We start from the raw sequence: 27,850 nt of genomic DNA, 5'->3' as shown, positions 1-27,850 counted from the left end.
CTCATTATAATGACTTGTGTATTTATATACACATATTTACATATTTTTCGTCACATTGGCGGGAATAGGCCTCCATACACCCGAACACAAAGTTTATTGTCGGGTCACAGCTCTGTGATCATCTGCCCGGCCTGCATCTTATTTCCGTTCATCGATTAGTCGAGTCTAGCCTTCACACCGGAAGTGAAGCAGCTAGCATGCAAGATGGTGGCCACCAGGAGAGGAGTACGCGTGTACTCTCCAACTAAAACAGCCTCAGATCAGCCCAGTGATGTCCAGGTACGCGTGGAAGAGACATGTTATTTAAACCTGTAACTGTTCAGAGATCATCATGTAAAGATTTGTCCCGGGGTGAAAGAAGCCCGTCACGTGTCTGTTAGCTCGTGTGTGTGCAGCTGCTCATCCTTCACGTGGATCCCAGCTCTCTGAAAGTTTGTAAACGTGTCGGTGTTGTGATGAGGATGCAGAAAACAATGAGATAAACAGGACAATCCCGTACACACAGTGTTTATCAAACAGTTTATTTAAGTCTTGCTGGACAGAGTTCAGTGTGTTTGTTGTTTAACTTCACTTCAGCTTTGAGTTAAACTGAATTAACCCTCTGAACCCAAAGCCTTGTCAGGGCATTTTTGGCTCTTTTTACATTTTACTCACTGTGTCCTTGTATTTCACTGAGTATATAAGTCATGCAGCTATATAGAATCAGTACATCCATGGCTAGAAGTGGGAACAACTTTAAAAATGTCTTGTGCAACTTAGCACACGAATAATGACATAAAATGAACCAAATAACAGTGAATGCAAGTTGAATTTATATATATTTATATAATTTATATATACAACACTATTCCCACAAGTGCCCACAAATATTGGAAAAAAGAAATTGGAGATCCACATATATAGGTATTGAAATATTTGCATTTTTGTAGCCTCTCTTGTCCTCTCCCCTCAACTCTGTGACAACAGCCTGCACTTCTGTCAGACTTGACTAAGTTGTATAAATAAAAAGTATAAATCAATGTTTTTAGAAGGAGAAGGAGTCTTCTACTCATTCATTTACTTGAAGGTAAAGGTTACAATTCACTTTAGTTTTTGTTTCTACTTGATAACCTCTTATAAATAAAGCAACTTGTTGAGGGGCAGTTAAAACTGATTTCAAGTGGATTTTTGACACTTTTGCCCCATAAAAAAAAAAACTCATTAAAGTTGAACCCTGATTTGCGACCCATTTTTCAATATTAATATCTTCAGTAGAATGGAGGAGGCTGGGGCTGAGAGCTGAGATTTGTTGGACAATAAAAACATTGAACCTTTTTCTTGCGAACTTGCTATAGAACCAGCTGTACTAATACCTATGTCTTTTTTCTTCCACGCAGGCCACTCCTTCCACTGGTCGAAGAACCAGGAGCACTGTTAAACAAGCAGAGAGCCCGACCCAGAATGTCCTGGCGGACACCAGCAGCCAGCTGGAAAAAAGCGAGGCAGGACCCCCGACATCTCCTCCTCCCTCCTCGCTGAAAAGATGCACCAGAGCCTCCAGACTCCACAGTCCAGAGCATCCATGCACACCTGTGGGATCCATCCACGAAGCGGACCAGTCGGACATGGAGTCGTGCTGCTCTGTGGTGTCGGACGTCGAACCACTAACGACACGCACCAGACGGACGAGGAGACAGCTCCGCACATCGAGTCAGGAAGATGAAGATGTGATATCTGAAGTGGAATCTTGCTCTTCTGCTGTATCTGCATCAAAAACTAGTCAAAGTAGCCGACGGAGCACAAGGAGGAAGATTGTTCCTAAAAGCCCTGAACCAGCTCACGTTGAGGCGGGAGACATCGTGGTGCTGGAGACCGAGTCCTGCAGCTCTGTGGTCTCCGAATCCCAAAGAATCACCAGGAGTCAGAGAAGAACTACTCACACCAGATCATCTGCCAAACCACAAACTGAGGACTCGGAGCTCTCGGATGCTGATAGCATCTCAGCAGCTGAAGTTTCTAAGTCCACCACTCGCAGAACTACAAGACCCAGAAGACAAACATGTCCCATCCCCATCCACCTAGACGAAGCCTCGGAAAGCTCTCAATCTCCTGGCCCGAGAGCTCGAAGGAGCCGCGCAGCAAAAGAGAAGCCAGCAACCGCTCCAGATGTCAGTGAGCCTCAGTCTTGTGAATCAGAGGGGTTTGAGTCCGGGCCCACGTACAGTATAATGACTCGTAGACGGGGAAAGACCCCATCCAAAGGTCCTAGAGCTCTTGACTCAGATTCCGAGTTGACTGACGTGCCTTCTCCGATGGGCAGCCCCTCTTCCACACACAGCAGAGGGACTCCCTGCAGCAGCCGCGCCGGCTCGGGGAGCAGCAGTCGAGGAACTCGGGCCACCAGGAGCTCAGTGAAAGACTGTAGTGTTATTCTTGAAAAAGCTAGTGAGCCAGCTGAGGAGGACACTTCTTTAAATGATTCTAGGTTAGATAGTACGGTGATCGCTGCGGACGCAGACTGCACACTGTTGGAGGAAGATGAGAACCAAACAGTGGAAGAGAAAGAAGGTGTGAAAAGTATCGATGTCACATCAAATGAGGCCGACTCGATGAGTGTGGAAAAGGGAGTCATTGTCATTCCAGAAGAAGACTCTCCTCTGGTTTCAGACGGTCCTGGCTGTGCTGAGGAAGCTGTGAGTGAACCTGCAGTGACTGTCAGACACCAGCAGGAGGAGCCATGTGCTGAACATAAGGACGGGGACACCTCAGAGATGGAAATGATACAGGAAACAATCCCACCATCCGAGCCGTTAGAGCCAGGACCATCAGTTACAGTTACAGAATGTGAGAGGGCTTCTGAAACCCCAGAGGAGACTGAAGAGAAGGATGAAGCTATGGAAGTAGCTGACGTGGACGCCCACTCACAACAGGGAGATGAGGCTGCTGCTGTGGAAACTGGGCCCAGTGAGGAGCAGAAAATGGAAGTCAGCACATTGCAAAGAGACGTTCAGCAGGTGGTTGACTCCAGTGAGGTCCAAGTTGAGTCCATTCAGGTGACATCCAGCCAGCAGCAGCACATCACAGTGGATTCTGACCCCGAAGAGCAACCTAAAGACGTCATTGTGCAGAAGACAAAAATAATCAGTCTGCTGGACAGCAGCGAGGATGAAGATGCTGAAGAGGAGGAGGAAGAGGAGGAGGAGGAGAAGGAGGAGGAGGTAGAGCAAGATTCGGGGTACCAGGCAGAGGAGAGGGCGGGACCTTCCCAGAAGTGTGAAGCTGCGGCTGCATCAGTTGATGGGCTGTTTATGATTGACACGCGGCCCGGACTGGAGGCAGATGAACAATACTACAAAGAGAAGCCAACAGAGGAGGAGGAGAGGGTCTCAAAGCAGGAGGGGGCTGAGCAGCAGGAGGAAGAGGAGGACGAGGAGTTTGTGGATGAGGAAGGGGATGATGAAGATGATGAAGATGCAGAAATCCTCTTCTCCAGTAGAAATCCTCAATTGTGAGTATATGATCAGAGGCAACTTCAGACTAGTGTGTTCACTAAAGAATACACACAAGTATTCAGATCCCTTAAGTTTAAAGTATCAGCATCAAGATGTACTTAAAGTATCAAAAGTACTTGTTGTGCAGAATAGACCCAATATAGAATAGAAAAAAATATTAGACCACCCTTTTTCTTCAATTTCTTGTTCATTTTAATGCCTGGTACAACTAAAGGTACATTTATGAGCTTTTCATGGTTGTTATCATTATATTTGTCCAAAAAATATGTACCTTTAGTTATACCAGGCATTAAAATGAACAATACATTGAAGAAAACAAGGGTGGTCACATCATTTTTTCCATGACTGTATATTCCAAATTTATTATTGGATTATTATTATCGATGCATTTATGTAAGCAGCATTAATTTGTTGTTCAGGCGGGGCTCACTTTCACGACTTTTACGAATATACTGTTATTTGGTTTAATTGATAAAAATGCATAATCACTTTAAATGAATCACCTTTTTTTTCTTTTTGTTAAATCTCGACCTGAAAAGCAACTAAAGCTGGCAGTTAAATCTAGTGGAGTAAAAAGCACAATATCTACCTCTTAAATGTAGTGAAGTAGAAGTATAAAGTTACAAGTAAATGTACTTTCCACCATGGCATGCATATAATAGTTTTCTTATTGTTAAACATTTTGAGAAATTATTCTTAAATGAGGAGATACTACTCCTGTGTATGTCAATATGAAGCTGCAGCTGATAAACTTAGCATAAAGCCCGGCTCCGTCCAATATTTGTCCATCTACTAGCACCTCTCAGTTCACTTATTAACAGTCACTTTGTCGAGTCTCAACTGGTTGTTTGATGATTTCACAGCTTTGATAAAACTCCCAAGAAGTAAGTTCTTGGACAAGAAAAAGTCCAGTCCCTCCTAAAACCAAAAAAAAAGGTGTTGTACAGATTAAACAACCAAAATGAGATTTAGAGATGTACATAACTTCATTTTTTTGCTAGCTGGTTTCGGAGTCTTTGTGCTCTGTTAAATTACCAGATTATATTAGATTATGCATTAAGTAAGAGTTGCATTGGTCTAACTGATCTAAGAAACACAATAACCAAAAGACCAAGACTGGCATTCACATTCTGACAAACAAATTTCAAATATGCAGCTTAATTGTTAAGCCTGTGTGTGCTGGTGACAGTCATGCTCGTAGCGATTATGTTTTTCAGGTTGTCCGTCCCGTTCTTGTGAATGTGATATCTCAGGAATGCCTTCAGAGATTCTCTTTATCTGGCAAATTGTTTTTACATTTTTATGCCTCTGTGGCGATGACAGTCATGATGGTAGGCTTTAGGCATTTTTAGGCATGTTTGAGATGGACAGACATTCGAAAAAACATTTCTTCAAATTTGGGCACAAACATCCACTTGGACTCAAAGACGTCTAGACCTTTGTCTTCTGTCCTGTCCATCACAACCTCTACTGGTTTTGTTGATATTGAACTGCAGTCCTCTGAACTGATCAAGTGAAGACAGCGTGTTTCTCACTGGAATCATACAAGTCAATACAATAACGAAACATTTCACAAAAATAATAGAAGTAATTCTAGTTTAGATTGAACTTCACTCTTCCTCTGCTGGTGTTACTGTCAACAAATCCAGCAGTCTGTCTGTTCATACTCTTTGTGACTTTGGTGTCTAATCATAAAGATGTGGAACTTTACCAGACTTTAGATGAGCACACAGTCATTATATATTATCATTATAACTGTGCGGAGGTGAGAAATGAGACACGACTGCTCTTCCTGAAGAGTTTTCTCTGTGCCAATTTGTTTCAGGAAAGAGTTGTCCAGCCGTATTGACCCTGGCATCAGAGTGAAGGAGCTCGGGGGTTTATACATCAATTTTGATGGCAGCAAATCAAAACCTGTCTCCAGTTCGCTGCAAAAACTAAAGGAAAAGAGGATCCAAGATGAGGTAAATAAGTGATTGATTTTTTCCTCTTTTGAAGGTGATCTGTGATGCAGAATGAGTAATGAACTTTATAGTTATGCAAGGCCGAGTAAATCCAATAACACCTGAGATGGCGTTATTCATGGTCCCTCTCCAGTTCTTTTTGACTTTGGCCTTTATCTTTTTAGTCGTGGGGTGTTGATACAGTTTGGTGCTTTGCAGTGTTGCAGTTTTTGTTGTTGTCCACAGGTGATGAAGAAGAGTGTGATGGGGCCAGACTTTGAAAAGAAAGATGCGGTGCCTCCGTACACTGAATCCAAACAAGCCGTAAAGTTGAAACACAGAGTAAGTCTGACAAACTTTTGCTTTGCTTCCTTCTGTGGTTTTATTAAGTTTTATCACTTGGATCATGTTTTATTTTGTCTAGTCAGTTATGATGACATTTTCAGCCTCAAATTACAAAGCCATTATCACATATTTTTTATAAATGCAGTACAGCAGCAGTTGTTATTCAAAGGCTGTGTTTCAAAGGCTTTTATGAAATAATTGAGATCCCTGTTTTTCCCAGATGGAGAGGGAGAAATCAACAGGAGGTGGTTGGTTTAATATGAAAGCCCCTGAGATCTCCCAAGAGCTGAAAGGAGACCTCCAAGTCCTGAAGATGAGAGGCTCCATGGACTCTAAGAGGTTCTACAAGAAGAATGACAGAGATGGCTTCCCCAAATATTTTCAGGTCAGTAGAAAAGATGAATCACCTGCGACTCAAATTAATGGAGTATATTAAAATTAATGGTATTCTGTGAAAATGTAATAAAATTGTCAGCATGGTATGTATTGAAGAAATTAGAAAATATGTCATAGTAAAAAAAAAAAAAAGTATTAGGAATATTATAAATAATAATGAGATTAAAGTCTTAAATATTGAATTTATTACGAGAATCTTGTAATTAAATATTTTTGACTTTATTCTTGTAATTATTCAATATTTATGACTTAATTGTTGTAATTAAATATTTTTGACTTTATTCTTGTAATCAATTAAATATTTTTTACTTTATTCTCGTAATTATTCAATATTTATGACATTATTGTTGTAATTAAATATTTTCGACTTTATTCTCGTAATCATTTTTCTCTCTCAAAATGTGGCCCTTATACTTTGTCGTACAAAATGTAACAGTATGCCATTAAAACATTTTTACAAATTTCATAGTAGTCTGTAAAAAAACAGATTACCATATTGCATAAAAAAATCATCGTAAAGTATGCCGTCAAAAGATCGTATGTATGTAATTAAAATGTCATAAAAGGTCATAGTATAGTATGCTATTAAAATATAGTTAAGAAGATGAAATAGTATAGTATGCTGTCAAAATGTAATAAAAATGTCACCGTGTGCAATAAAAAGTCATCTTTTAGTATTGTATGTCATATAAATTCTTAAAAAATGTCGTAGTCTGGTATGTCATACAAATAGAAGTCACAATGTCTTATGTCACAAGAGTATGCTCCGTATTTGAGTGAAACCTTTGTGTGTGTATATGATGCAGGTGGGTACGGTGGTAGACAACGCGGTGGACTTCTATCATTCCCGTATTCCCAAGAAGGACAGGAAGAGGACGATGGCAGAGGAGCTGCTTGCTGACGCTGAGTTCAGACAGTAAGTTGAAATGAAAACAAAGACAAATAAGTCCACTGGATTTGGATTTATTGTATCACAGTGCTTCAACTATAAAACCGAATGATAGTCTGACCAAATATTGACAGGTAAGGTAATACTGATGTACAGACAAATGTCACATACCAACAAACAGTATGTGACCATGATAAACTGAAGATTTAAACTCAGGTTTCAGATCTTCAAGCTGATGTTTGGGCAGATTGTTAGGTGTTTGTAGTATATTGTCAGGTGTAACTAGTGCACAGATGTATTTCATTACTGCAGACATACTAAAAGTACTTTCTTCCTTTCCTACCAGGAACAACAAAAAGAAGTACCAGAACATTGTGATGGAGAAAGCAGCACAAGGAGCTGGCAAGAGGAACAAGAAGAAGAATAAGTTCCATAAGAAATAATTATAAAAACTGACTAAGTGGCTTTGATACAATGATAATGTGTTGAATGAATTAAAAGTGTCACTGCTTTGTACAGTTATCAGAAAAGTTGTGTACATGCTTATATTTACATTTTTTTTTAATCAAAAGACCTGTATCTTCCATTTTGCTGCACAGTAATTAGCTTTTGAAATTTACATGCAACAAATAAAAATTAATATGGTTTCTTTTGACTGACATCTTATTTAATGTCGTGCTTTCAGACATGTAGTCACCGGTAATAAAGAACTTAAAGCAGATGCAGCGAATTACAGTTTTATACATTTTCATTATTTTAGTATCATTCAGAATTAATCTGCAACTGTGAAGACAATGTAACATGTTATTGGCATTAAATGAAACACAGGTGAAGTGTTCATTAAAAAGAGCAGATTAGCTTTGAGCACATATTCTTACAAACACTTTAAGCATTTCATGGCATTTAAAAATTACTTTTTTTCTGGAAAAACCCATACTGTAAGTATGGTGTTTTTTTTTCTTCAATTTGTGGACATTGTATGCTATGTATATATAATTTTAAAAATATGCCATACTATAGTAAAATTTTAAAATGCCCCAAAATGCTGAAGATGGTTTTATTAGTCTGTTCATACATATTATGATATAATCTTTTAAAAATTACAGAAAAACTCCATATTATAGGATGTCCAAAAATATAAAAACAAAAACACCATACTATAGTATGACTTTTTCTCAGAAAAAAAAATCATAAAATTTTAAAATGCTCTGAAATGTTTAAGATGTTTTTTTAATAAAGTCTGTTGATGCATGTTATGGTATATTCAATTAAAAAATGACAAAACAACATATTGTAGGATGTCTAAAATCGAATGTCTTAAAAAAAAAAGTCATACTATAGTATGCCATTTTTCCCCCCAATTTTTGGAAACCCTATAATATGTTGTTTTTCTGTGAATTTTAGAACAATTGTACTTTAATATGCATCAACAGACTCTGATAGGTCATTTTTATGAATTTGGGGCATTGTAAAATTCATTGTAAAAAAAAAACGAGTTTCTACTGAAGAAAAAAGTCATACTATAGTATGGCATTTTTTTGTTTGTTTTTTCAATTTTTGGACATCCTATAATATGGTGATGTTCTGTCATTTTTGAAACATACTTTACTTTATTGTGCATCAATAGACTAATAATACCATCATAATTATTTTGGGGCATTTTGAAATTTGATGATTTTTTACGGTTTATGATTATCATGCTATAGTATGCCGTTTTTTGTTCTTGAAAATCCTCTAATAAACCTATTATATACTTTAATATGCATAACAGACACTAATAGGGTAATTCTACTAATTTGGGGCATTTAAAAATTTTTTTCAAAATGTATAATATGTCATTTTTTAAATATTGTACCATAACATGTATGATTAGATTCTAATAAAACCATGTGAAGGCATTTCAGTGTAACACTAGTGTAAATACTCAATTGGAATGACCGTCTTAATTTATGTTAAAGCTGCATTTCTTTGTGTCTCTTTCAGGATTACTTTTGTTCCTCCTCTCTCTTAAATCTCTTCAGTTTCTTGTAGCTGCTGCTCTTTGCTACCTTCTTGTCCCTCTTTTGTGTTGCAAGAGATGAGCTCTTAACAGCTGCAGCTTACATCCACCATGTCTACTTCTCACACACACACACACACACAAAAATGTTGCTTCTTTATAACCGAGCCAATTTCACACAGCTTTAGTGAAATTAGACAACGTCTCCGTTTGGTTTCACCATTGGGGCACTTTTTAAAAACAGCCCAGCTGATGGGTGGGAGGGAAGCAGTGCTGCTATGCTTTTGAACATAACCCCTGCAAATTTCCTGCCTTTTCAAAGAGTATCAATGACAAACAAAGCTCAGCCGGGGCTTGAGAAGGTTTGAAATTTAAATGAACGACAAAGGGAGATGAATGAAGATACGTGTGTGAGATGTTTGGACTCACTGAATGATAAAATCGTGAGGTTAAGCTGATGTGTTTGTGTCTCGTCCTGGGCCTCCACTCCTACAGACTTGTGTGCATTAAGAGAGTGATTATTTCAATAATGAATACTCTATGTATGGTAAGCTCACTTGTTTGATCACCTTGTCGGCAAATCAGAAAGTTAAAGTTCAAAGGTAATTTGGTTGTTCAAGGTGGTTTTGTGGGTCTGCAGAATCCTCTGGACTCGGCTGTGGATCTGCTCACAGTAGGATGGACTCGTCTGGAGCCTTGGGGAAAAAAACACAGAAATGACATATTTAAGACCCAATATTATATATATATATATATATATATATATATATATATATATATATATATATATATATATAGTATGTTCACAAAAAAAGAAAAAGAAGAAAAGCCATAGTATAGCATGTTGATCATGATTATAATATCCATAAGAGACTAAAAAATGCAGTGGAAGAAAACATATAATATGTCCAAAAATTGAAAAAAAGAAAAAAAGTATGTGAAAAAAAGTCAAAAACTTTCAAAGTGTAGTTTGTCCAAAAAATCAAACCAAAAAAACTGCAGTAGAATAGTACATTGGTCATGTTAATAGTATGTGTCCAAAAAAAAAAATAAAAAAAAATAAATGTTTGTCCAAAAATGTTAAAAAAAACAACACTATATTATGTTGAGACATGCAATAGTATCCATAGCAAGCCATACTAGCCAAAACCCATATATGTATATATATGTATATATATATATATATCTTTATATATATACTATATTACATTGAGTACATTCAAAATTATGAAACACAGAAAACCATCAAATCCACATGTTATAGAAACAGCAACCACAGAATGTTTGGTATTTTTGGTTTGTAAAATGAATTAAACATTTCATTGCTTATCAAAATCCCTCCAAATCACATAACTTCAAAACAATGCCCTTCCATCTTTTAAGAAGATTAGATCACAGATATTGCTTTTGTCCACTAGTCTGTGCTGTAACACAAGACAAGACTCACACAAGGCGTGGGAGTCGATGCACAGATAAAACTACCAGTACAGTCATTCCAGACACAAGGCTGTAGTGTGCTCAACAACATACTTTGAAAACTTTGAAATAAATGGCAGTGTTTACTTCATCGGAATGTTTTTTTCCCCTCGACATTCAACCTTTCGTGCAAAAAAAAACATAACCAAAAGTAATTTCACAATTGACAAAACCAACGGTGCATTTGAACTGGAGGCATAAATGTGTTTCATCAATACAATATAAATGTGTCTGCAAGTTGGCCACAGGCAGTTATGAAGCGGTGCACTGACAGACAGACAGAAGTGAACAGTAATAAATTCCAGTATTGCCACTCATCCCTGTCTATTTGTTGGGAGTGGAGGGCTGATGACTCTCTGACTGACTGGCTGCTGTCTTGGCCCGGCTCGCAGTAAGGGAATGGAAGCTTTTCATCTGTAATCAGATAAACTCGCTACCTGCTTCAAAAAGTCATCAAGGACAAATCATCCAGAGACATGAATAGACTGAGACTTTGGGGCTTAGGGAGCAAACGTTGCCACTGGCATCTGTCATTTTCTTTATAGATCAAAGATTTGTGGTAAGACGTGCCCCTCTTCCTGTCGGAGGGAATCTACAAAGGCCTGCTCTAATCTCCCACCCTGCAACTCCTGTCGCGTTTTCAATTGAGAGAAAAGTATCATTCATTTCCTACAATTTACTTTGCAGTTTAAGATTGTCTATTGATTTTAATGTTTACTTATGGACTGAGCAGAAGGGAAGGGGAAAGGAGAGCACAAACAAACAAACAAAACGGAACATCGGTCGCGTTGGTGTGTTCAACTCACAGCTGCTGTGATCGATGACAAGGTCTCTCTGAATGTATTAAAGTGTGCATCGGGTCAAATGCATCAGACTCAAGCTGAAACACAAATCAATACCATTTTCCTCTTTTGTTTTCCCTTCTCTCTGCCTCCTCTCTCAGTAATGAACAAACATGACAAGACATCAGCTTCTGTAATTTAAGAGGTGGAGGGGAAATCATCCTGCCTGTCGAGTGTGATCAAAATTAAAGATTGGATGTGTATGAGCTCATACAAACGCACATACACACACAGACACACAAAGCAGTGGCAGTGAATGACTAACATCTCATGGGATTGCCATATATTTGTCATATACTGTAATTGAAAAACTCATACAGGTGCCTCCTTTGGTTTTAAGATCTTTTGTGCAAACACCAGAGATTTACACAGATGGATCAGGATAAATTCATCAGTGCAAACACCACAAAAAAGAGGATTATGTTTTGTGTGTGTTTGACCAAAATAAGCTGGTTTGGTGGCCAGGACAGTCTTGCTATGTCAATCAACGGTACATTTTAGATTCTCCCAAGAAAACATTTAGAAGTTAAAATCACATTTTATGACTTTTATGTTTTTATGTTACAATGATAATCATTTTGCTGAAATGCTTTTTGCCTGTTAAAGTGGTTTTGATTTCAACATATCCACCCATTTCACAAACATTTAAAAGATTCCAAAAAAACTTTCAGGTGTTTTCAAGGTCATGTTGAGGAGAAAGGTTGCATTATCTAGAGAGTTTACCTTTCTCTGAGGGAATGGCCGAGATTCACAGGACTTCTGGAGTGCGACGCGGCCGGTGTGGACGGAACTGATGCAGCACCTCTCATGGGGCTTGTGGTGTGGGCTTCAAGTCTCCACTGTGTCTCTGGAGGTGACTTGACCCTCACAGAACCCACTGTCCCCTGGAGAAGGTCACAGGGGAAGAGGGTTTACGTTAGGTGACAGTTTTAGTGGATACACTTTTTTAGTTTGCAGCTTTTCAGTGTCAGGAAAGCGTGCATCAAATATGTATTGCCTAAAGCTTTATAGAGACATGAAAATTAAACGTTACTATTTAATTGTGTTTATTTTACTACTTATACATTAAAATGTTAGCAATATAAAATAAATCTCCAGTAAATGTGGGCAGAATAGGAAGATCAGTTTGAATGAGTAGATTCTAAGAAAAATCTTTTTTTTTCTAAAAACTGTTGTGTAAATAAATAATTTGGTTAGTTTGTCTCGGAGTATGTGTTTTAGGTATGACATGTTATAATTAGACTTACTCTTGCAATTTTTGGTCTGTAACTCCCCAGGAGAGAAGAATCTACAATGACAAAGACAAGTTCTATGTTTTATGAAAATAGAACACTGCATTATACTATCCACAGCCCTTCATTTAATAAGAGTTTATACCTCAAAAATTGTGAAAGTGAAACTTGCCCTACATGGAGGTCACTGTAAGCAGAGCTATATGCTATCTGTGTATACTAGCAGCTTCACACTGTTGTTACACTATGACAACAAATGTCAGAAGCCATTTTATCATTGCTGATATCCTCAATAAAAGCTCAGCAATAATATAAATATAAATGCAGTCCATTATTCATTTTGGAAGGCTTCATGTTATCATGAAGATGTAAACAAAGACGTCAAACCAGAAAAGAAAATAGACACATTTTCACAAGACAACACAACCAATATTGTTGTTTCTGCAGCAGGTACAGTATGGCCTTAGGTGCGTAACAGTACATGTATTAGGCCTACCTGTGTGATCAGCTGTGAGGCTGACTGAGTGTAGATGCATGCTACCAGTCTGTGCAGAGGAGGAAGGAGTTCCCATCAGAGAGGCACTATTGCAGCGTGAGACCTGAGATAAAACAGAACAGAAAAACAATCTGCTGTCAAACAATTCCATAAACTTAACATTGCTGTAGTTTGAATTCTGTCTACATAGTTAAAAAATGCACAGTGAGGATGTTTTGGCACTCAAGCCCTCAGCAAGGAGAATTTCTTCTTCACTTTTAAGCATTAATAAATAACACAGTCTACCTACTGCAAATAAGAAATGACATGTTTTAACTGCTGTATTGTGTAAATGAAATCAACAGAATACATTATCTCATGCAAATTCCATTTCGTTAGTTTGTGAAGAATAAAGGAAAAGCCATTTGTCCGTCAACACAATTTCAGCAAAAACATCACACGGAGGCATAGCTTTACAGAATAACCACCTATCTGAAAGAACATAGGTTGGGTATTTGCTTCCCTCCTCTCAAACAAACAGGGAGTTGAGGCTCTGATAATGCATTCACCATGGGGCTAAGCTACTTCATTAGGTATCTATTTGTTAATTGCAGCTTGACTCTCAATTACTAGGGTTAATTGTCGACAGAAGATTCCCCCAGGAAAACTGGAGCGGGAAAACACGCTCCCCTCTTTAATAAAACACCCGTTGTATTCTAGTAAATTCCATTCATGTGTGTGACAAAAACAAACACCTCTCTACCTAATCATTTCTTTTAATAACAGCATGTTAGTGGATTTTGATATGCATACCTCAGGATTAGATTTGATTGTAAATGAAGAAGCAAGAATACAGAGAGGAGCAGGGGGAGGGAGGCTGTGTTGTTCTTGTCCATCAGCTGTATATTCCCCACGGCTGTGATCAGAAAATCACTCCCTTTTATATGCAAATGTCTCATAGCAGTGATACAGCCATAATTAAAGTGTTAACAAATAACTGTGTACAAGCCTGAATCCAGGATGTGTGCTATTAAAGCACACTCAAGCCCCTCAGTGAGGATAATAGGCCATATTACATGCGTACCTAGTGAAACATTTTCATGACGTCAAAATCCATTAAAGGCTCAGGTAAAAAGATTAACACTGCTCTCTTATTATGCCCTCCACTTAATCTGCCCACTAGATTATGTTAAATTTTGGGAAGCTCCCACTGAGGTTTGAACTACATCAATTCAGGATCCCATTAATTTCAACCCCTGTCCACTGAACACGTGTATTATTAGCATTAAACAAACCATCACGTCACTTTTTTTTGTTCAATTGCCTTCAGTTTGGAAGAATATATCTAATGTTAACCAACCAAGAAGGGCGGCTGGCTCTCTGTCTCCTTCCTGAAGTGGTGAGGCCCCAGCTGGAGATGGCTGAGTCTCTGCCTGGCGTCCTCTGAAAGCTGGCACATCTTGCGGTGGGTGTAAGGGGACAGGGCTCGTGTCCTTGAGGAAACAGTGGGCTGCTGGTAGCCAGAGTCTACAGAACGTCTAGGAGAAGTCTGTTTTTTCTCCTTCTTGGTTTTCTGGGGACTTCGGCCAGATGGGGTTGAAGAAGTGTGCCGTCTGGATGTTGGGGACGATGCAGAGTTCATAATTGTAGCCTTAATATTTGGCTTATCATTCCCACCTTTCCAAGAGACACAGTTTACATCGTCTATTTTGGTGCTTGATGAAGACTTTTTTGAGGAACTCTGTCTGGATGGAGTTAAAGAATGTCTCACTGGAGAAAGACAGGAAGTCTGCGGGACAGAATATAAGAGAGAGAAGGAAAAATTATTATGTTGTTTTAGCATGTCAAACTAGGCTCAAAGAACATTTTGATTTAACACACAACATTTGTCTCAGCAGATTTCTATGCAGACCACACTGTTGTTCCTTTACACAAGCGTCAGCCATTTTAGCCATTAAGACAGCTGCTCTCACTCTCGACACAGTCTTGTTCTCCCTGGACAGAACCATTAAACCATTAGCTAAATCATTCAGCTTAAGTGTTACAACAACAACAGCCTTCTCGGTCGGCACTGCCATGGAGACAACCTCTGCAGAATTACTTCAATAACTCTAATGGCTGCTAACATCCTTCTCCGATGCAATATCCCACTTCCTGCGGTTAATGCCAACCGGGGATAAATAAGTTAAGATAAAATGTTAATTGCATTTGATGGCCATCAAAAGCCTAATATGATAAAGAGGCATTACCTGGCTGTTAAACAAAAGATAATCTAAATGCTAATTAGGGAAATCACACAACATTAAAACTATTTTTTAAGAGCAACTAAATGATGAATAAATTCGTCATCGAGGTTGCCATTTGAGATTGGCCTGATTTAATAAAATTAAGTAAAGAACGCTCTCACACCCACACATCTTCCACCCTCTCCGACTTCTTTCATCTCTTCTCTCTGTTCTTTGTTGGACGGCCACTGAGAGTTTGTCAGTTTTCCATCACCAACTGATAATTAGATGCTATTTCAACGATTGTAAAACAAAGACAGTGTAAAGCTCAGAGTGGTGACTCCGGCCATCATCATTTCTGCAGTGCCCGACTCCCTCTGACTCCCAGCTAATCCAAAATGAGCAAAGAGGTGGAGCTGAGGTGGGCTGAATGAAGACTGGTTGCTGAAACACGCAACCCGTGACAGCACCCACCTGTCACTCAAAGCGGTCACATCCTCAATTATGTATAACTTATTATAATTTAAACAGAGGAGTTATATAAAAACTCACCCCCTTCACAAAATGTAGCTATAGAGACCAAAACCGTTTATTTTTACCAGACTGAAATCATGTTTATTTCTGCTGTAAAGGTTTTAACATGGGGCTCTATGGCTTGATTTGGAACCAGCCTCAAGGTGCCATTTGTGGAACTGCTGATTAATTGTTCAGCCCTAATTTGGATTAAAAATGGTATTTAAATGAGAATGATAACAATTAACAAAAGATTAGAGCGCCAGAAAAACTGCAGAGGAAGAGTAAGACATTGGGGAAATCTAAGTGTATATTTATCACTACAGTTTTAGAGGTTTTGTGGAAGTTGCTATCACTCTAAATCTCTATTTAAACAGGACAAGGTTTGTCAGCTGGGCAGGCAGGCAGTCAGGGAAATGCCTATGCTGAGGAGCCATTAGGAGAGAGAAAATGGAGAAATTCAACTGTCTGACAGCCACAGCGGTGCTGTGATCCAGACGTCCCCCTGAGGGGCCAGGAGAACACTCTGACAATCTGCTTCGCTGTCAATGACATCCCATTTAAACAAATAGCTTAGCTTAGGTTACTGCACCTGGGAAATGCATGGTGGTGTTTTTGGCACAACATGCCAACCGCTGTGTGATGGATCATATGCTACAATCAGTACTGTTTGTGAAAGATTGTCATTCTCACATTTTTTTTAAGGAACCCTCTTTTTCAGTCTAGATTTAAGGAATTATTCGAAACTCCCTGTATCTGAAGGGGCAAAAATGGTAGTAAATCCTCACAAATGAGAAGGTGGAACCAGAAAATGTTTCGCTTGAAAAATTAAAAGCAGTTATTCATTTATCATAATAGCCAATTTTTCTTTACATTGATCAACTAATTATGCAGAAAAAAACCCTATATACTGAAGACTGTAGCAGTGGAAAAGAACTTCGGAGTTCCCATACAAGGAAAAAAAGAGAGAGATAAAAGAGTTAGAAAATTCTTCCAAAAGTCAAATGTGATTTTCCACAATTGAGCACAGCACAACAGCCCTTAAAAATCTGCAAGGACGCTGTGGCAGAGATATAGATGACCCTCATCTTGGATAGTTAATATAAAAAACAGCCCGACTGACTGGTTCTGTGACAAACACTGTGTAAACTCCCAGCTAGTCGGAGATGTGGAAGAAGCCTCGCTATCAGCATCACAGATCTGACTCCCCGTAATTACATTCACAAGGAGAGAACAGATACCCTTGAAACACTGCCAGTATGGATAGATAGATGCAGTAGCCATGGCAACAATAGAAGATGGGTATGTATGGTGGAAACAGACAAATCTGATGCCGGGTGATACCACTCATTAGAGCCCTCTAGAGATGAATCTTCACTGTTCTAGCTTTTGTGTTTAAATTCAAGACATTTTGCAGGCTGATAAATGCACTGTTTACTTGACTTAAGAGAGGCACTTTGATGGATTTTAACTGTTTAAAATTTGACAAAGCTGGAGTGAAAGGCCATGAACACACAACAAAATGTATTTATAACAGACAGCCTTCTTCCAAAGTAATTACAAATCAACAACAGACATAAAGCAGATAAAAACAAACCAGACGAAGGCACAACCGATTTGAAAAAGTGGTCACAGCGTTTTGTGTGTGTATGTACGGATCTATGAGATGTAATAAAAGGACACACTTACAGACGAGGTAGGCCAGCTGTCTCTCCCATCACTCTCTTCTATGACTGATGTTGTGGCAAACTCTACTTTGGGGGAGATTCCCTAGAGAGAGAGAGAGAGAGGGGGACAATAGGAACAAACACAACACCTTTAACAGGGAGATGAAGACAAACGGACAGATAACAGCACTGCTTGGAACACCAATTTACAATCACAAATCTCCAATCTATGCCTGGCTAGAGAAAAACAAATTGCAGAAAAGAGAAAGGCTCCAGTGATGTTTAAATAATATGGCATTTGGAAAGAGACATCTAAATTGCTATGTAGGCCTCAAACACAAACACATAAAAGCAACGGTGAGGGGAATGGTGTTTAAAGACATTTAAATATGCCAGTTAGTGCCTCGGAGGACATGGGGAGGATAGAACAGCGACCCGCAGCCACGGAGAGAAGAAGAAATGAAAGGAGGAGGAGGAGGTAGGGAGGGAAAGAGATGATATAAGAAGAGGAGGTGGGAAAAGCACAAATGACAAGATGGAGAGTGATTGAAGAGAGAGGTAGTTCTCTGTTTAGTTTTTTCTGTTTGTATAGCAAAGACAGGCAACAGCTCTATATGGAAAATGCTGTTTCCTGGAGAAAGAACTTCACTTTGTCAAAGACAAGACAGTGCTTTTGAGTTGGTTATTTTGGTAGTGTACCTTCCTGTCATGTGCACAGATATGAACCAGAGATTAGGAGGACACTCACTAAACGTCTACAATATGATAATTATATGTATGACACATGTAATATTGGTGCAGATCAAGCTGTTTTACATGGAGGAGCACAATATTACATGTAAACAAAGTTTAAGCGCATCAACTGCGCATCAATTCAGCAATTTTAGCACTGTGCAGTAGTTTGATCACCTTTGCAAACAGTAATACATCAAACATGAAATGTGATACACCCGGGCCTCTATTTATAAAACTGATTCAAGTAACACTTCGATCATAAGTGAAAGATAAAATCAAATATCCTTCACTTTTACTCCTACTTGAAAATGTACAAATAAAAGCTATTCATAACATTTTTTACAACTTGAAAATACTGCTTAATTCAGCAGCACTTCAAAGGTCTCTGAAGCTGCTGGAGAGTAAATATTAGATCACTGCAATACAAAAAACGAGGTGAGAACACCAATATTTTCTGTTTGTTTGCACATTTAATATAATATATAGTGTACAAAATGGCAGAAATAGGGTAAATTCCATGATAGGCTATTCCTTCTCTGTGAATATATATAATCAATCATGTTATCGCTTGAGAATTGCTCTAGAAAGCGTTCTTGTAATTCGTAGAAGTTTGATAAATATGGGCACAGGTGTTGGAAGGAAAGAGGTGAATAAATAAATAAAAGAATAAGTGGAAAGCAGCCTACGGGAAAGGAAGAGGATCTCTTCATCAGTACGTCCCTCTCTGCAGCTCTCTCTCTGGAGCTAAGTATGGGATCAGGGTACAGGAAATCTCTGCTGCTCTCCTTCATTGTGGCAAGGACCTCACCCTCTAAAAATCATACACAGACAGACAGTAAACAGGAACACACACATACACACAATCCAAGTTAGAGATCCTGTTTTTGCAGAGTAATGACTAGATACAGTGGGGACTTAAAATGCCCATATGGCATCATCAGAAAGCATACCTGGAGGCACCAACTGAATCAGCTCAAAAGATGTTGTGTCAGCTAAGAGGAAGGAAAGCACAAATAAGACTGTGAACTAATGATCAGTATCACAGCTAATAGCCTATAAGCTTGCATAGCAGAGGATTCAGGGCTAAGATATGGGGAAGCAAGTCCCAGATGGCCGTTTACCTTCCAGGAGGTCAGCTACATCAGCAGGGTCAACAACGCTGGGGAAAGTCTGGTAAAACAGAGTACAGACAAAGCAAATCAATACTTATAACAAGACGAGGCAGACAGCTCAGTATCTACTCTACCATTCTCCCCAAGGAAAAGATGGCCTCTTTTATCAGAAGTTAGGGCAGTAATGTCTAAAACGGAGGGCTGCAAGTTTGAATCCTAAGACTTAAAAATAAACCAGAAAAACCTGCAGTGTATGCAAGAGGAGAAGTTATAAACATAAGGATTTGTATGTAAGTGTAAGAGAACAACTGCTGGGATGCATGGATTTTTTAAATAAAAGTACAATTAATAGGTATTAATAGGAGCCAGCATAAAGTACTTGCACTTGTCCTCTCCCAACGTCTCTCCTGTTATATCGGACAAAAATAGCCACAGACATGGTTATGGGTAATTCTACATCTTGTGCCAAATGAATAGATGCAGCATAGTTATAATTCTCACCTTGACAAATACCATTTTGTGGTGGAAAGGCAAAGGGAACACAGGTGGCAAACATGGAGTCTTCCTGTACTGGCCCATGATACACACACTGAGGTAGATATCGTTGGTTTTGGTCAGTAAAACTCCTGGACATGTGACCTGCACAAAGACACAGAGTGTAATTAGGTGACTACAATGAAAGGTCAGATATTGTGTTGTTTCTGTACCTATCCTTTATTGGCAAATAATACATGTTCAGCTCAATCTAAATGGCCTTTTAACATTTTGAGTTTAATATGTCCAAATCTCTATTTTAAAAAAAGAAGCTTTACAAACGTGTACAATTCTCTCATTTAAGCATTCAGGATCTTTTTACTGCTACCAAAGATTATTTTCAAACCTGCAAATCTAATTAATTTTAATTACTTTGATACACCAAGTGGAAAAAAAAATATTTTCCATCAGATCAGCAGGTGCTGCAATTAAAGAAAATATAACGTTTAAAAGTCAGTGAGCTCAACGTGGTTGCAACACTAACTTAAATGTGCTTTACATAGATTTGAACCTTTTGGTTCAATATTCATGGCATGTAAATCATCAAGCAGGGGCATCTCATTTACTCAATGACTGCAATATAAAAAAGAAAATAAATTGGCAACAGAAAATATCAGATGTGTATTTGACAGGTGTATTTATATTATTGTTATATATAGCTGCCATATATACACATATAGAATATATAACATTACATATCTATCTATCTATCTATCTATCTATCCATCTATCTATCTATATAATATAAATACAATTTACAGTAAAAAGTGAAGTCACAACATGCTTTATAATATTCCTTATGTTCAGGATGATTTAACGTGAGAAAAGGCATTTCTTGTGAACTATATCAACGTTAGTTAGCGCTCGTTACGATAAGTTTTATTTATAGTTACGACATTTAATCACGTTTACGTTACAGCCGTTAGTCAGGGAAGAGGGTGTCAGCTCGCTAGCTTGTAGTTATCTTACGTTAACTGAGTACAGTTAATGGTCAATTTCTGAGTTTTGTAGCGAAGAAGAAGCGTTTGGACGCACTTACTGTCTGAATGTCCAAGTATACGGTACATTTCAGAGACTTGCGAGGCCCTTTAGTGGAGGAAAGCTTCTTCTTCACTGAAGCCATTCATTCAACTTTCAAAGTTTGTTGTCATAGATGCCAAACAGCAACAGTCACAGAGCGGATGTACAGTCACGTGACCAAGACTTGACCAATCACAAGCTCTCTCTGCACGCACGCAAAATACGCAGCACGCACACACTAATCTGTTGTTTTTATGGATTAAAAATATATAAATATAAGAAAAGTCTCCTTTAAAAGTGTACACAGATATTACCCAGCTAGTCATTGTCTTGCCAGGTTGAAAAAAAGGATGTCAATGTAACGTTTTCTTTTGTTTTGACTTGAGTCCATTTATCATAATGACTCTGATTTATGCCTCAAGACATTTTGGTTTAGTTATAATAAAAGTAATGACAACAATCTCAAAGAATATATTTTATCAACCAAATTCTTATTTTAATCTCTTTAATCTCTCTCAAAATCTCATATTGCAAATCTCAAAAGTTAATAATCCTAACTATATATTGCTTGGTTTAATTTGTAAATAAAACTATCAAGACAATATATTTGTTCACCTCTTTTAATGTATTTTTATGAATGAATAATGTCCTCTGGCTTTGTGTATATATATCATAGACTGTATAATATATATACACTATGTACCCCTTTTTTTCTTACCACTTTTTTCATACCACTTGCATGTCTTCTGTATTCGCCTTTGTATAATAAAGACCTTAACTACTACTACTATTTCTACTACTACTACCACTACTACTACTAATAATAATAATAATAATAAATAATCGGCCTCCACCATTTAAACATTTGATTGCATCCAAAATGTGTATTAGAGTGCCCTGAAATCAGCAATTTTGTAAAAATGTGCTTGAATGCTTAATAAAAGCCATAAACAGAGCTAAAGCCTATATGAGCATAAAGAGTAATCATATAATCAGTAAACAATACACAAATAAAGATATCGAAATGTCACTTCTAGTTGTGTTATCATTATTGATATAAGAAAGCAACAGGTACAACATTGCAACTAAATAATTAAGTGTTTAATAATGAATTGTAATACCAACAGAGATAATAACACCGTAGTCATAAAACAAGTCAGTAAGAGCGGGTAAGCATGCATTTATTTACAAAAAACAACAAAAAGGAGCGACTGAATGAAGGCCTCAGGTGGACTTTTTAGATGGGTAGCCAGTCTGTCTTTCAATAGTCCACATTTTATGGTCACTAAATAACCCAAGAGGAAGCTTGTTCTGATTTCAGTCCTGCAAGTACGGGTCATCCCACTGTTACAAATCTGTGAAAATAAGTCTTTATAGCCAGGGAGATGTGGAGCTTCTAAAGGCAATGAAGTGTGAAGGATCCTCCTGCTACGGTGCTCCGCATTTTATACATGCTCAGTCTGTGTCCGTCTGTCCGTCTGTCTGTTCGTCTAGTGCCTGACACCATGGCTCTTCTCTCTCTCTCTTTCTGCTGCGTCTCTGCCAACACTGTGGCCCTTTCTGTTAGCGTCGACTGTCGGGGACATCACCTCAGAACTGGAGACAAAAACATATCAAAGTGAGTGCATGAGATGATGGGGTAATAGTTCAGTACATTTGCATCACTTTCACATTTATTTTTTTCTAATGACATGCTGCTTTACCTTTGGATATGAGTTGGTATGTTGTCCTTGATAAGGTTGTTGAGTTTGTAGTAATCTAGGAAGGTCCGGGCCACGTTCCTGCCCAGTTTCGTGTCTGAGAACAAGGTGTTAAAGCTAATTGTGTATGGAAGAGCCTCAGGTAACATAGATCAAAACATTTCTTACAGATCACTGCTTCCCATCTGCACAATGGCCCATTTGGGAAGGTGCAGAACCCTTGCATTGCATTGTGGACTGAAACTTAAAGCTGCACAGAGAATTACATTCTGACTGGTCAAACACAGGTATAACATTCATATTATTAAATGATGCAATGCATTGCAATGCTTGCTGGAATGGACCAGTTGTGGTTAATATTTCCATCCTGTACTTTTATGCTAGTAAAAATGTTTGTTTGAAAAAAAAGAAAAGGGTCTATGAATGTGATATATTTGGGAATACTAAATGACAAAAACTGAGGGTTTAAAATGTTTTTGTCTATGACAGATAAAGTTCAAGGCTTATTTAAGGGGCTTTGGGCCTTTAAGGAAGGGGAGATTTCAGACATAATCTCCATTTAGATTTTGGACACGTTTAACTTAAAGTAATATGAAAAAAGCTTTAAAAGCAGCCCCTCTGTCATCATCAACAAACCCAGTGAGGTATAGTGAATAACTAGCGAGCAGCAACTGGAGAAATGAGCAGTGTAAATCCTCAAGGTACAACACACTGCATTGAATTAAGTGAGGCTAAATCAACTGCATTTCACTCACGTCAGCCAAATGCATGATGCTGGTATGAATCACACAAAAGCAATTACTTATACACAGAGGCCTTATTTAAATTCAGAGGTAAGCACACACATCATCCCCCTGCTCAATCGTCTTTCACTACATTAGGGACAATATCAATAACTTCACTGCTTTTACAAAACATCTGAGCGTGCTGTTGCTAAGCCAGTGATCATTAGGCCAACAGAGCAAGTAATGATGACAATCAGGTTCAGATAATGAAGAAGTAGAAAACCACTGAATGCCAACAATGTTCCCAATCACCAAGAGTGAGGATATAGTAAATACAGATAAATAAGAACAATGTCGCTAACAGAAGTAAATTTCTAAAACTAAATCTTGTCACTGAGAAAAACACCATCAATATCAGCTGCCGACCTATCCATCCACTCTTAGACACATGTCCATTGTCCTAAGTCCATCATTCTCCATCTATACACAGTGTACTTCCATACAATTCAAATGGATCACATCACAAAACAAACAAAAACATAAAGGGTTTTTTTTCCCTATCTCGTGGCATTGATGTTCAGCAACCTCCATTCCTCACCAGGCTGGAGCATGATGGAGCAACACAGAGACATAATCTGTCACTTTCCCCTGTCATTACCTTGTTGATACTCAGATACGGCTTGTCATCCACTGAACTATTTATCTGTCACAAACGTGTGATTGAAACAACTGGCATACAGAAAAAAAGATGGAGATTTGGTCATTTTTATTTCTATTTTCCAATTTCTTGTAATGATCAAAAAATGGCCCGGTTACATAAATCCTGGCTGCCACAAAGGTGAAAATCTATTGTTCAAACAAAGCCTGTTAACTTGTAAACCATCCATCCTTAGTTTGAACGGCTGTCTGGGCGTCTACTTCAGACTTTGTAGTTTGTCATACCTCAAGTAACACACACACACACGCACACACACACACACGCACAAACAAACAAACACAAGGGTATACCCAGTACGTAAGGCCTGTAAATATGCAAGCAAGCCCCTCTGTAGTGAGTCTGTCACCTTGGCCTTTGAGGGTGTGTTTTTGCATATGTTGGGGAGTCTGCACAGGACTTCATTCTTCACCCGGCAGGCTGATGGCAATGCTCTCCACACGACGCCAGAGTCTATATTTACACCCCATCTGGCTGTTTGTCTGTGAGTCCTGCATCAGGCCAGATTTGCTGTGTGTGTGTGAGTGTGTGTGTATGGACCACACAGTCTGTCTCATTACAGCTAGCTGATGATACTGATTAGGTCGAGGTAAAACTGAACAAACTAAGGTTATGTCCTTCTGAATCTTGCTTTAATGCTAATATTAATGAGTGATAGTTATACACATTTTGCTACCATGCTAGCAGGGCAGCTGTGCTTTGAGCTTAATGTAACAGCATGCTATCTCAAAAAGACAATGCTAGCATGCTGATGTTTAGCAGGTATAATATGTTCACCATTCATTTATAGATGCAAAGTACAGCTGAGACTGATGAGAATGTCTTTAGTTAAGTCCTGAGCAAATTTAAAGTTTTACCTGATGGCTACATGAACAGTCGAAGTGAAAACTTAGACCTCATATTGGTTCTAGAGGAATAGTCAGGTGATTATAAAAGTTCTTAGGATTCATTTACTGGGAACCATGAATGTCTGTACATTTCGGGGCAATCAATCTAACGATTGTTGAGAAGCTTCAGTCGGAATGGGAGTGGTGGACTAACTAACCAGTTGACCAGATGGAAGTAGAATGACAATAGATGTGAACAAAATGGTGATTGCTGTTAGTTGTTTTCAGTGGGGCCATAAACTGTGTCAGCTGCTCTAGAGGCTAGTTAGCTAGATAAAGTAGCTTGTCCGTCCCTGGAGTTGCTGTCTGCTCTCCTAGTCTCCTAGCTGCAGGGAGTGAACAGACTGTTGGCTCGTTTTCTGTGACGAATGTAGCATTAAAGCATGGTGGAGTTAGCAGGTTAGCAAACTAACTGGCGGACAGCTTGCAAGTTAGCTAGCTTGCTTATTCGCCATACTTTGATGTTACATCGGTTTCAGAAAATAAACCAAACAATGTCGTCACTCATCTAGCAAAAGCCACGTTTTCTTATGCAAGTTATTAAATTTTACTAATTCAGTTCTCCATTCCTTCAACTACTCTGCTCTCTGCTCTATTTTGTTAATGTAAAACTTCCCCATAGAGTGCATCACTTTATACAGAGGTTTAGACAGAAGTTAGCAGGTGATTTTTTTGCAGTGGCAATGGTACATTTAAAAATGGCTGCTGCCCAGAGCATCCTGTTACGTTGATGTGAATGGAAATGTCTGTTCGACTGATCTATTATATCTCTATGGAACATAGAGATATATCCCTCCCTAAAACCACTGGCTAAATGGCTAAAAATAACATAATGATTTAAATGAAGGTGGTAGTTGTTAATCTACAACTAGTTGTTAAGAGTTGATACACTGACATACACTCACAAATGTGTTAACACACTCTCATGTACCTATGTACTGTATACATAAGCAAACACACTCCTCTTGTATCCTTGACGTTTCCATTCGACCTCAGGAAAGTTTTTGGTGTTTTCCTCCGTTCTCTTTCATCAGCAGAGCTCGGTGCCAGTCCTGAGCTCTTTGGCCAGGCACGCTCAGCGACAAAAATATCTCCCGGACCCCACCGTGCGCAGATGGCCTCTCAGCTTGGCTTGTCACGACTCACCGTCTATTACAGGAGGTTTGGTGATGGACGGTCAGCTTCTGAAGGAGAACTTCAGCTACGTGGCGAATGGTCAGAGACGCAGAGGATGCCCTGACTGCTGTCTGGCTCACTGCCGGGGGAAACCGTAGGGTCTGGAATGAGGCTGCTGCTGCTGCAGCAGGAAGTGATGTGTGCAAGAGCCAGGAAACAGTTGGTGGGCTAAAGCTTGGATTACAGAGGTGGGTGGTAATGGAAATATTCAGAAAAACTTCAGCTGCTTTGGTCCACATCTCGGCAGCCCCTTTTAAATTACCACCTCACAGACTTGCACTGATAATATTGTTAATACCGAATCATCAACTTAACGACATCTGAAAGCATTATCATTATCATTGTGTAATCATTATCCAGAGAGGTCAAAGAGGTGTGTGTGCCAGCTCCACACAGTCTGTCAGCATCTCGCCTGCCTGTCACTGAGGTGTCCGAGGTGTATTCTTTAACATCTCGGTACACATGACCGTCGTGTCTAATCAATAGCAGGTCATTGTCATGGCTCAAGGGCACACCAGCTTAGGCGCTGATGAGATACGTGAGACAAAGGGGATGGGGACATGACTTGTTTACTGCAGCTGTTTACTGTCAGCACGCCATTTAGCGGCTTTCATCGTCATGTCCCTTGTGCCTGGTCCTGGAAGACAGACAGACAAGGTGACGATCAGACAACAAGGCCCCCAGTGGTAAAATGGACGAGACACGCGGAGAATGCTGTCCGGATCGGACGGGAGTTAACAAGGAGACAAGCAAGGGGACATTCAAGCCATCAATACGGGCCACTGACAGGTCCTGTCACTGCACTGACACGTAGAGAACTAATTATCAATGCTAATTAAGAGGCTAGTCAACAACAGCAATACAGAAAGGGACATTTTTGTCCCCAATAGCAATTCAGCAGACTGAAAGACCTCACGTCCCATTGCCCAAAGGGACAAACAAGGGTTGATTTAAATCCCTGACAAGAGGAACTGTCACTGGCAAGGAGACGAGCTCTGAAACTTGAGTAGTAAAATGAAATAAGTGTAAGAAAAGCTTCTGTTTACTTACAGTGTGCACCGGCAGGAATACAAGACTCTTCTGATCTATGCTGCTCTGAAAACAGATACTATTTATATATTCCAATGAGTATGTTTCTTTAAAAGAGTTGAATTCATTTGTTGTTAAGGAAAGACTCTGCTTTGTGGATAAAAGTTAAAGAAACAAAAGCACTGTAAAACAAAAAGTACATAACTTTTTGGATGGATTCAAGCCTCCTTCAATGTTGTTTCTTATTACTGTCATTAATTGTAGATGTGTTGTTGTTTTTTAAGTCAGAATCCAATGACAACAGACACAATAAATAAAAGATTTGCACCACCATTGATTATCTGTGTTTTGCATTGGATTATACAATTTTGCAAAATAATATTCATTTAAAAATTCAACCATGTTCAACTTTTAAGGTGTGGATATTCTGGTGATATGAAGTTGAGGAATTCCATTTCCACTTGTGAGTTGTATGAGTTCATTGATAACTCTGCAAATCTCGATTTGCATAATGGTGACTCCTCAGCTTTATGCAACATACATCCATTGTTATGCACCAGGCGTCTGAAACTCAGTTTAAACTGACACATAGGCAGCATTGTTTGTTTAACGATAAAGTTTGTGACCTGGCCACCAAGTTGAAAACGATCATTCCAAAACCTTTTTCAAGCACAGCTGCTCGTAAAACTCAGTGCTAATCAAATATAAATTAAGAATATGTTAC

At 38.8% G+C, this 27,850-nt stretch overlaps 3 protein-coding genes across 4 annotated transcripts in view; 1 reads left to right on the top strand and 2 right to left on the bottom strand.

The window, feature by feature from the left end:
* Nucleotides 1-142: 142 nt before the first annotated feature.
* On the top strand, nt 143-7,711 carry dnttip2 (deoxynucleotidyltransferase, terminal, interacting protein 2). The gene is made up of 7 exons (XM_059341936.1): nt 143-279; nt 1,377-3,487; nt 5,317-5,455; nt 5,681-5,776; nt 6,000-6,164; nt 6,982-7,091; nt 7,411-7,711. The coding sequence occupies exons 1-7, from the start codon at nt 205-207 to the stop codon at nt 7,505-7,507; spliced, it is 2,793 nt and encodes a 930-aa protein (XP_059197919.1). The 5' UTR covers nt 143-204; the 3' UTR covers nt 7,508-7,711.
* A 1,341-nt stretch (nt 7,712-9,052) lies between these two features.
* spata6 (spermatogenesis associated 6) lies at nt 9,053-21,146 on the bottom strand. 2 transcript variants are annotated; one of them, XM_059341474.1, is made up of 11 exons: nt 20,914-21,146; nt 19,842-19,979; nt 19,350-19,398; nt 19,179-19,220; nt 18,915-19,039; nt 17,516-17,596; nt 14,449-14,877; nt 13,110-13,212; nt 12,629-12,669; nt 12,105-12,265; nt 9,053-9,758 (listed from the first exon to the last, which is right to left on the bottom strand). In XM_059341474.1, exons 1-11 carry the CDS (start codon nt 20,995-20,997, stop codon nt 9,653-9,655), a joined length of 1,359 nt encoding a protein of 452 aa, XP_059197457.1. In that variant the 5' UTR covers nt 20,998-21,146; the 3' UTR covers nt 9,053-9,652. The 2 variants fall into 2 exon arrangements, with proteins under 2 accessions (XP_059197457.1, XP_059197458.1); XM_059341475.1 differs by having other exon boundaries at nt 20,910-21,016.
* Nucleotides 21,147-21,726: 580 nt separating this feature from the next.
* agbl4 (AGBL carboxypeptidase 4) overlaps nt 21,727-27,850 on the bottom strand; it is a 318,197-nt gene continuing 312,073 nt past the window's right edge. The window contains exons 12-13 of the mRNA XM_059341738.1: nt 22,598-22,691; nt 21,727-22,490 (exon numbers count right to left, since the gene is read on the bottom strand). Coding sequence (XP_059197721.1) covers nt 22,385-22,490; nt 22,598-22,691 — 200 coding nt within the window. The 3' untranslated portion in view covers nt 21,727-22,384. The remainder of the gene's footprint in view (nt 22,491-22,597; nt 22,692-27,850) is intronic.

This window comes from Centropristis striata, chromosome 9 (assembly GCF_030273125.1).
Source record: "Centropristis striata isolate RG_2023a ecotype Rhode Island chromosome 9, C.striata_1.0, whole genome shotgun sequence".
NCBI lineage: Eukaryota > Metazoa > Chordata > Actinopteri > Perciformes > Serranidae > Centropristis > Centropristis striata.
Note: the sequence above shows the minus strand (reverse complement) of the source record. Positions and strands in the feature narration are given on the sequence as shown.

Coding starts and splice junctions, on each gene's coding strand:
- dnttip2 (XM_059341936.1), top strand. CDS start 205: ATGGTGGCCACCAGGAGAGGAGTACGCGTGTACTCTCCAACTAAAACA. Junction 3,488..5,316: donor TCCAGTAGAAATCCTCAATT/GTGAGTATATGA, acceptor AATTTGTTTCAG/GAAAGAGTTGTCCAGCCGTA. Junction 7,092..7,410: donor GCTGACGCTGAGTTCAGACA/GTAAGTTGAAAT, acceptor CTTTCCTACCAG/GAACAACAAAAAGAAGTACC.
- spata6 (XM_059341474.1), bottom strand. CDS start 20,997: ATGGCTTCAGTGAAGAAGAAGCTTTCCTCCACTAAAGGGCCTCGCAAG. Junction 19,040..19,178: donor GATTCAGTTGGTGCCTCCAG/GTATGCTTTCTG, acceptor TATGATTTTTAG/AGGGTGAGGTCCTTGCCACA. Junction 12,266..12,628: donor ACAGACCAAAAATTGCAAGA/GTAAGTCTAATT, acceptor GACCTTCTCCAG/GGGACAGTGGGTTCTGTGAG.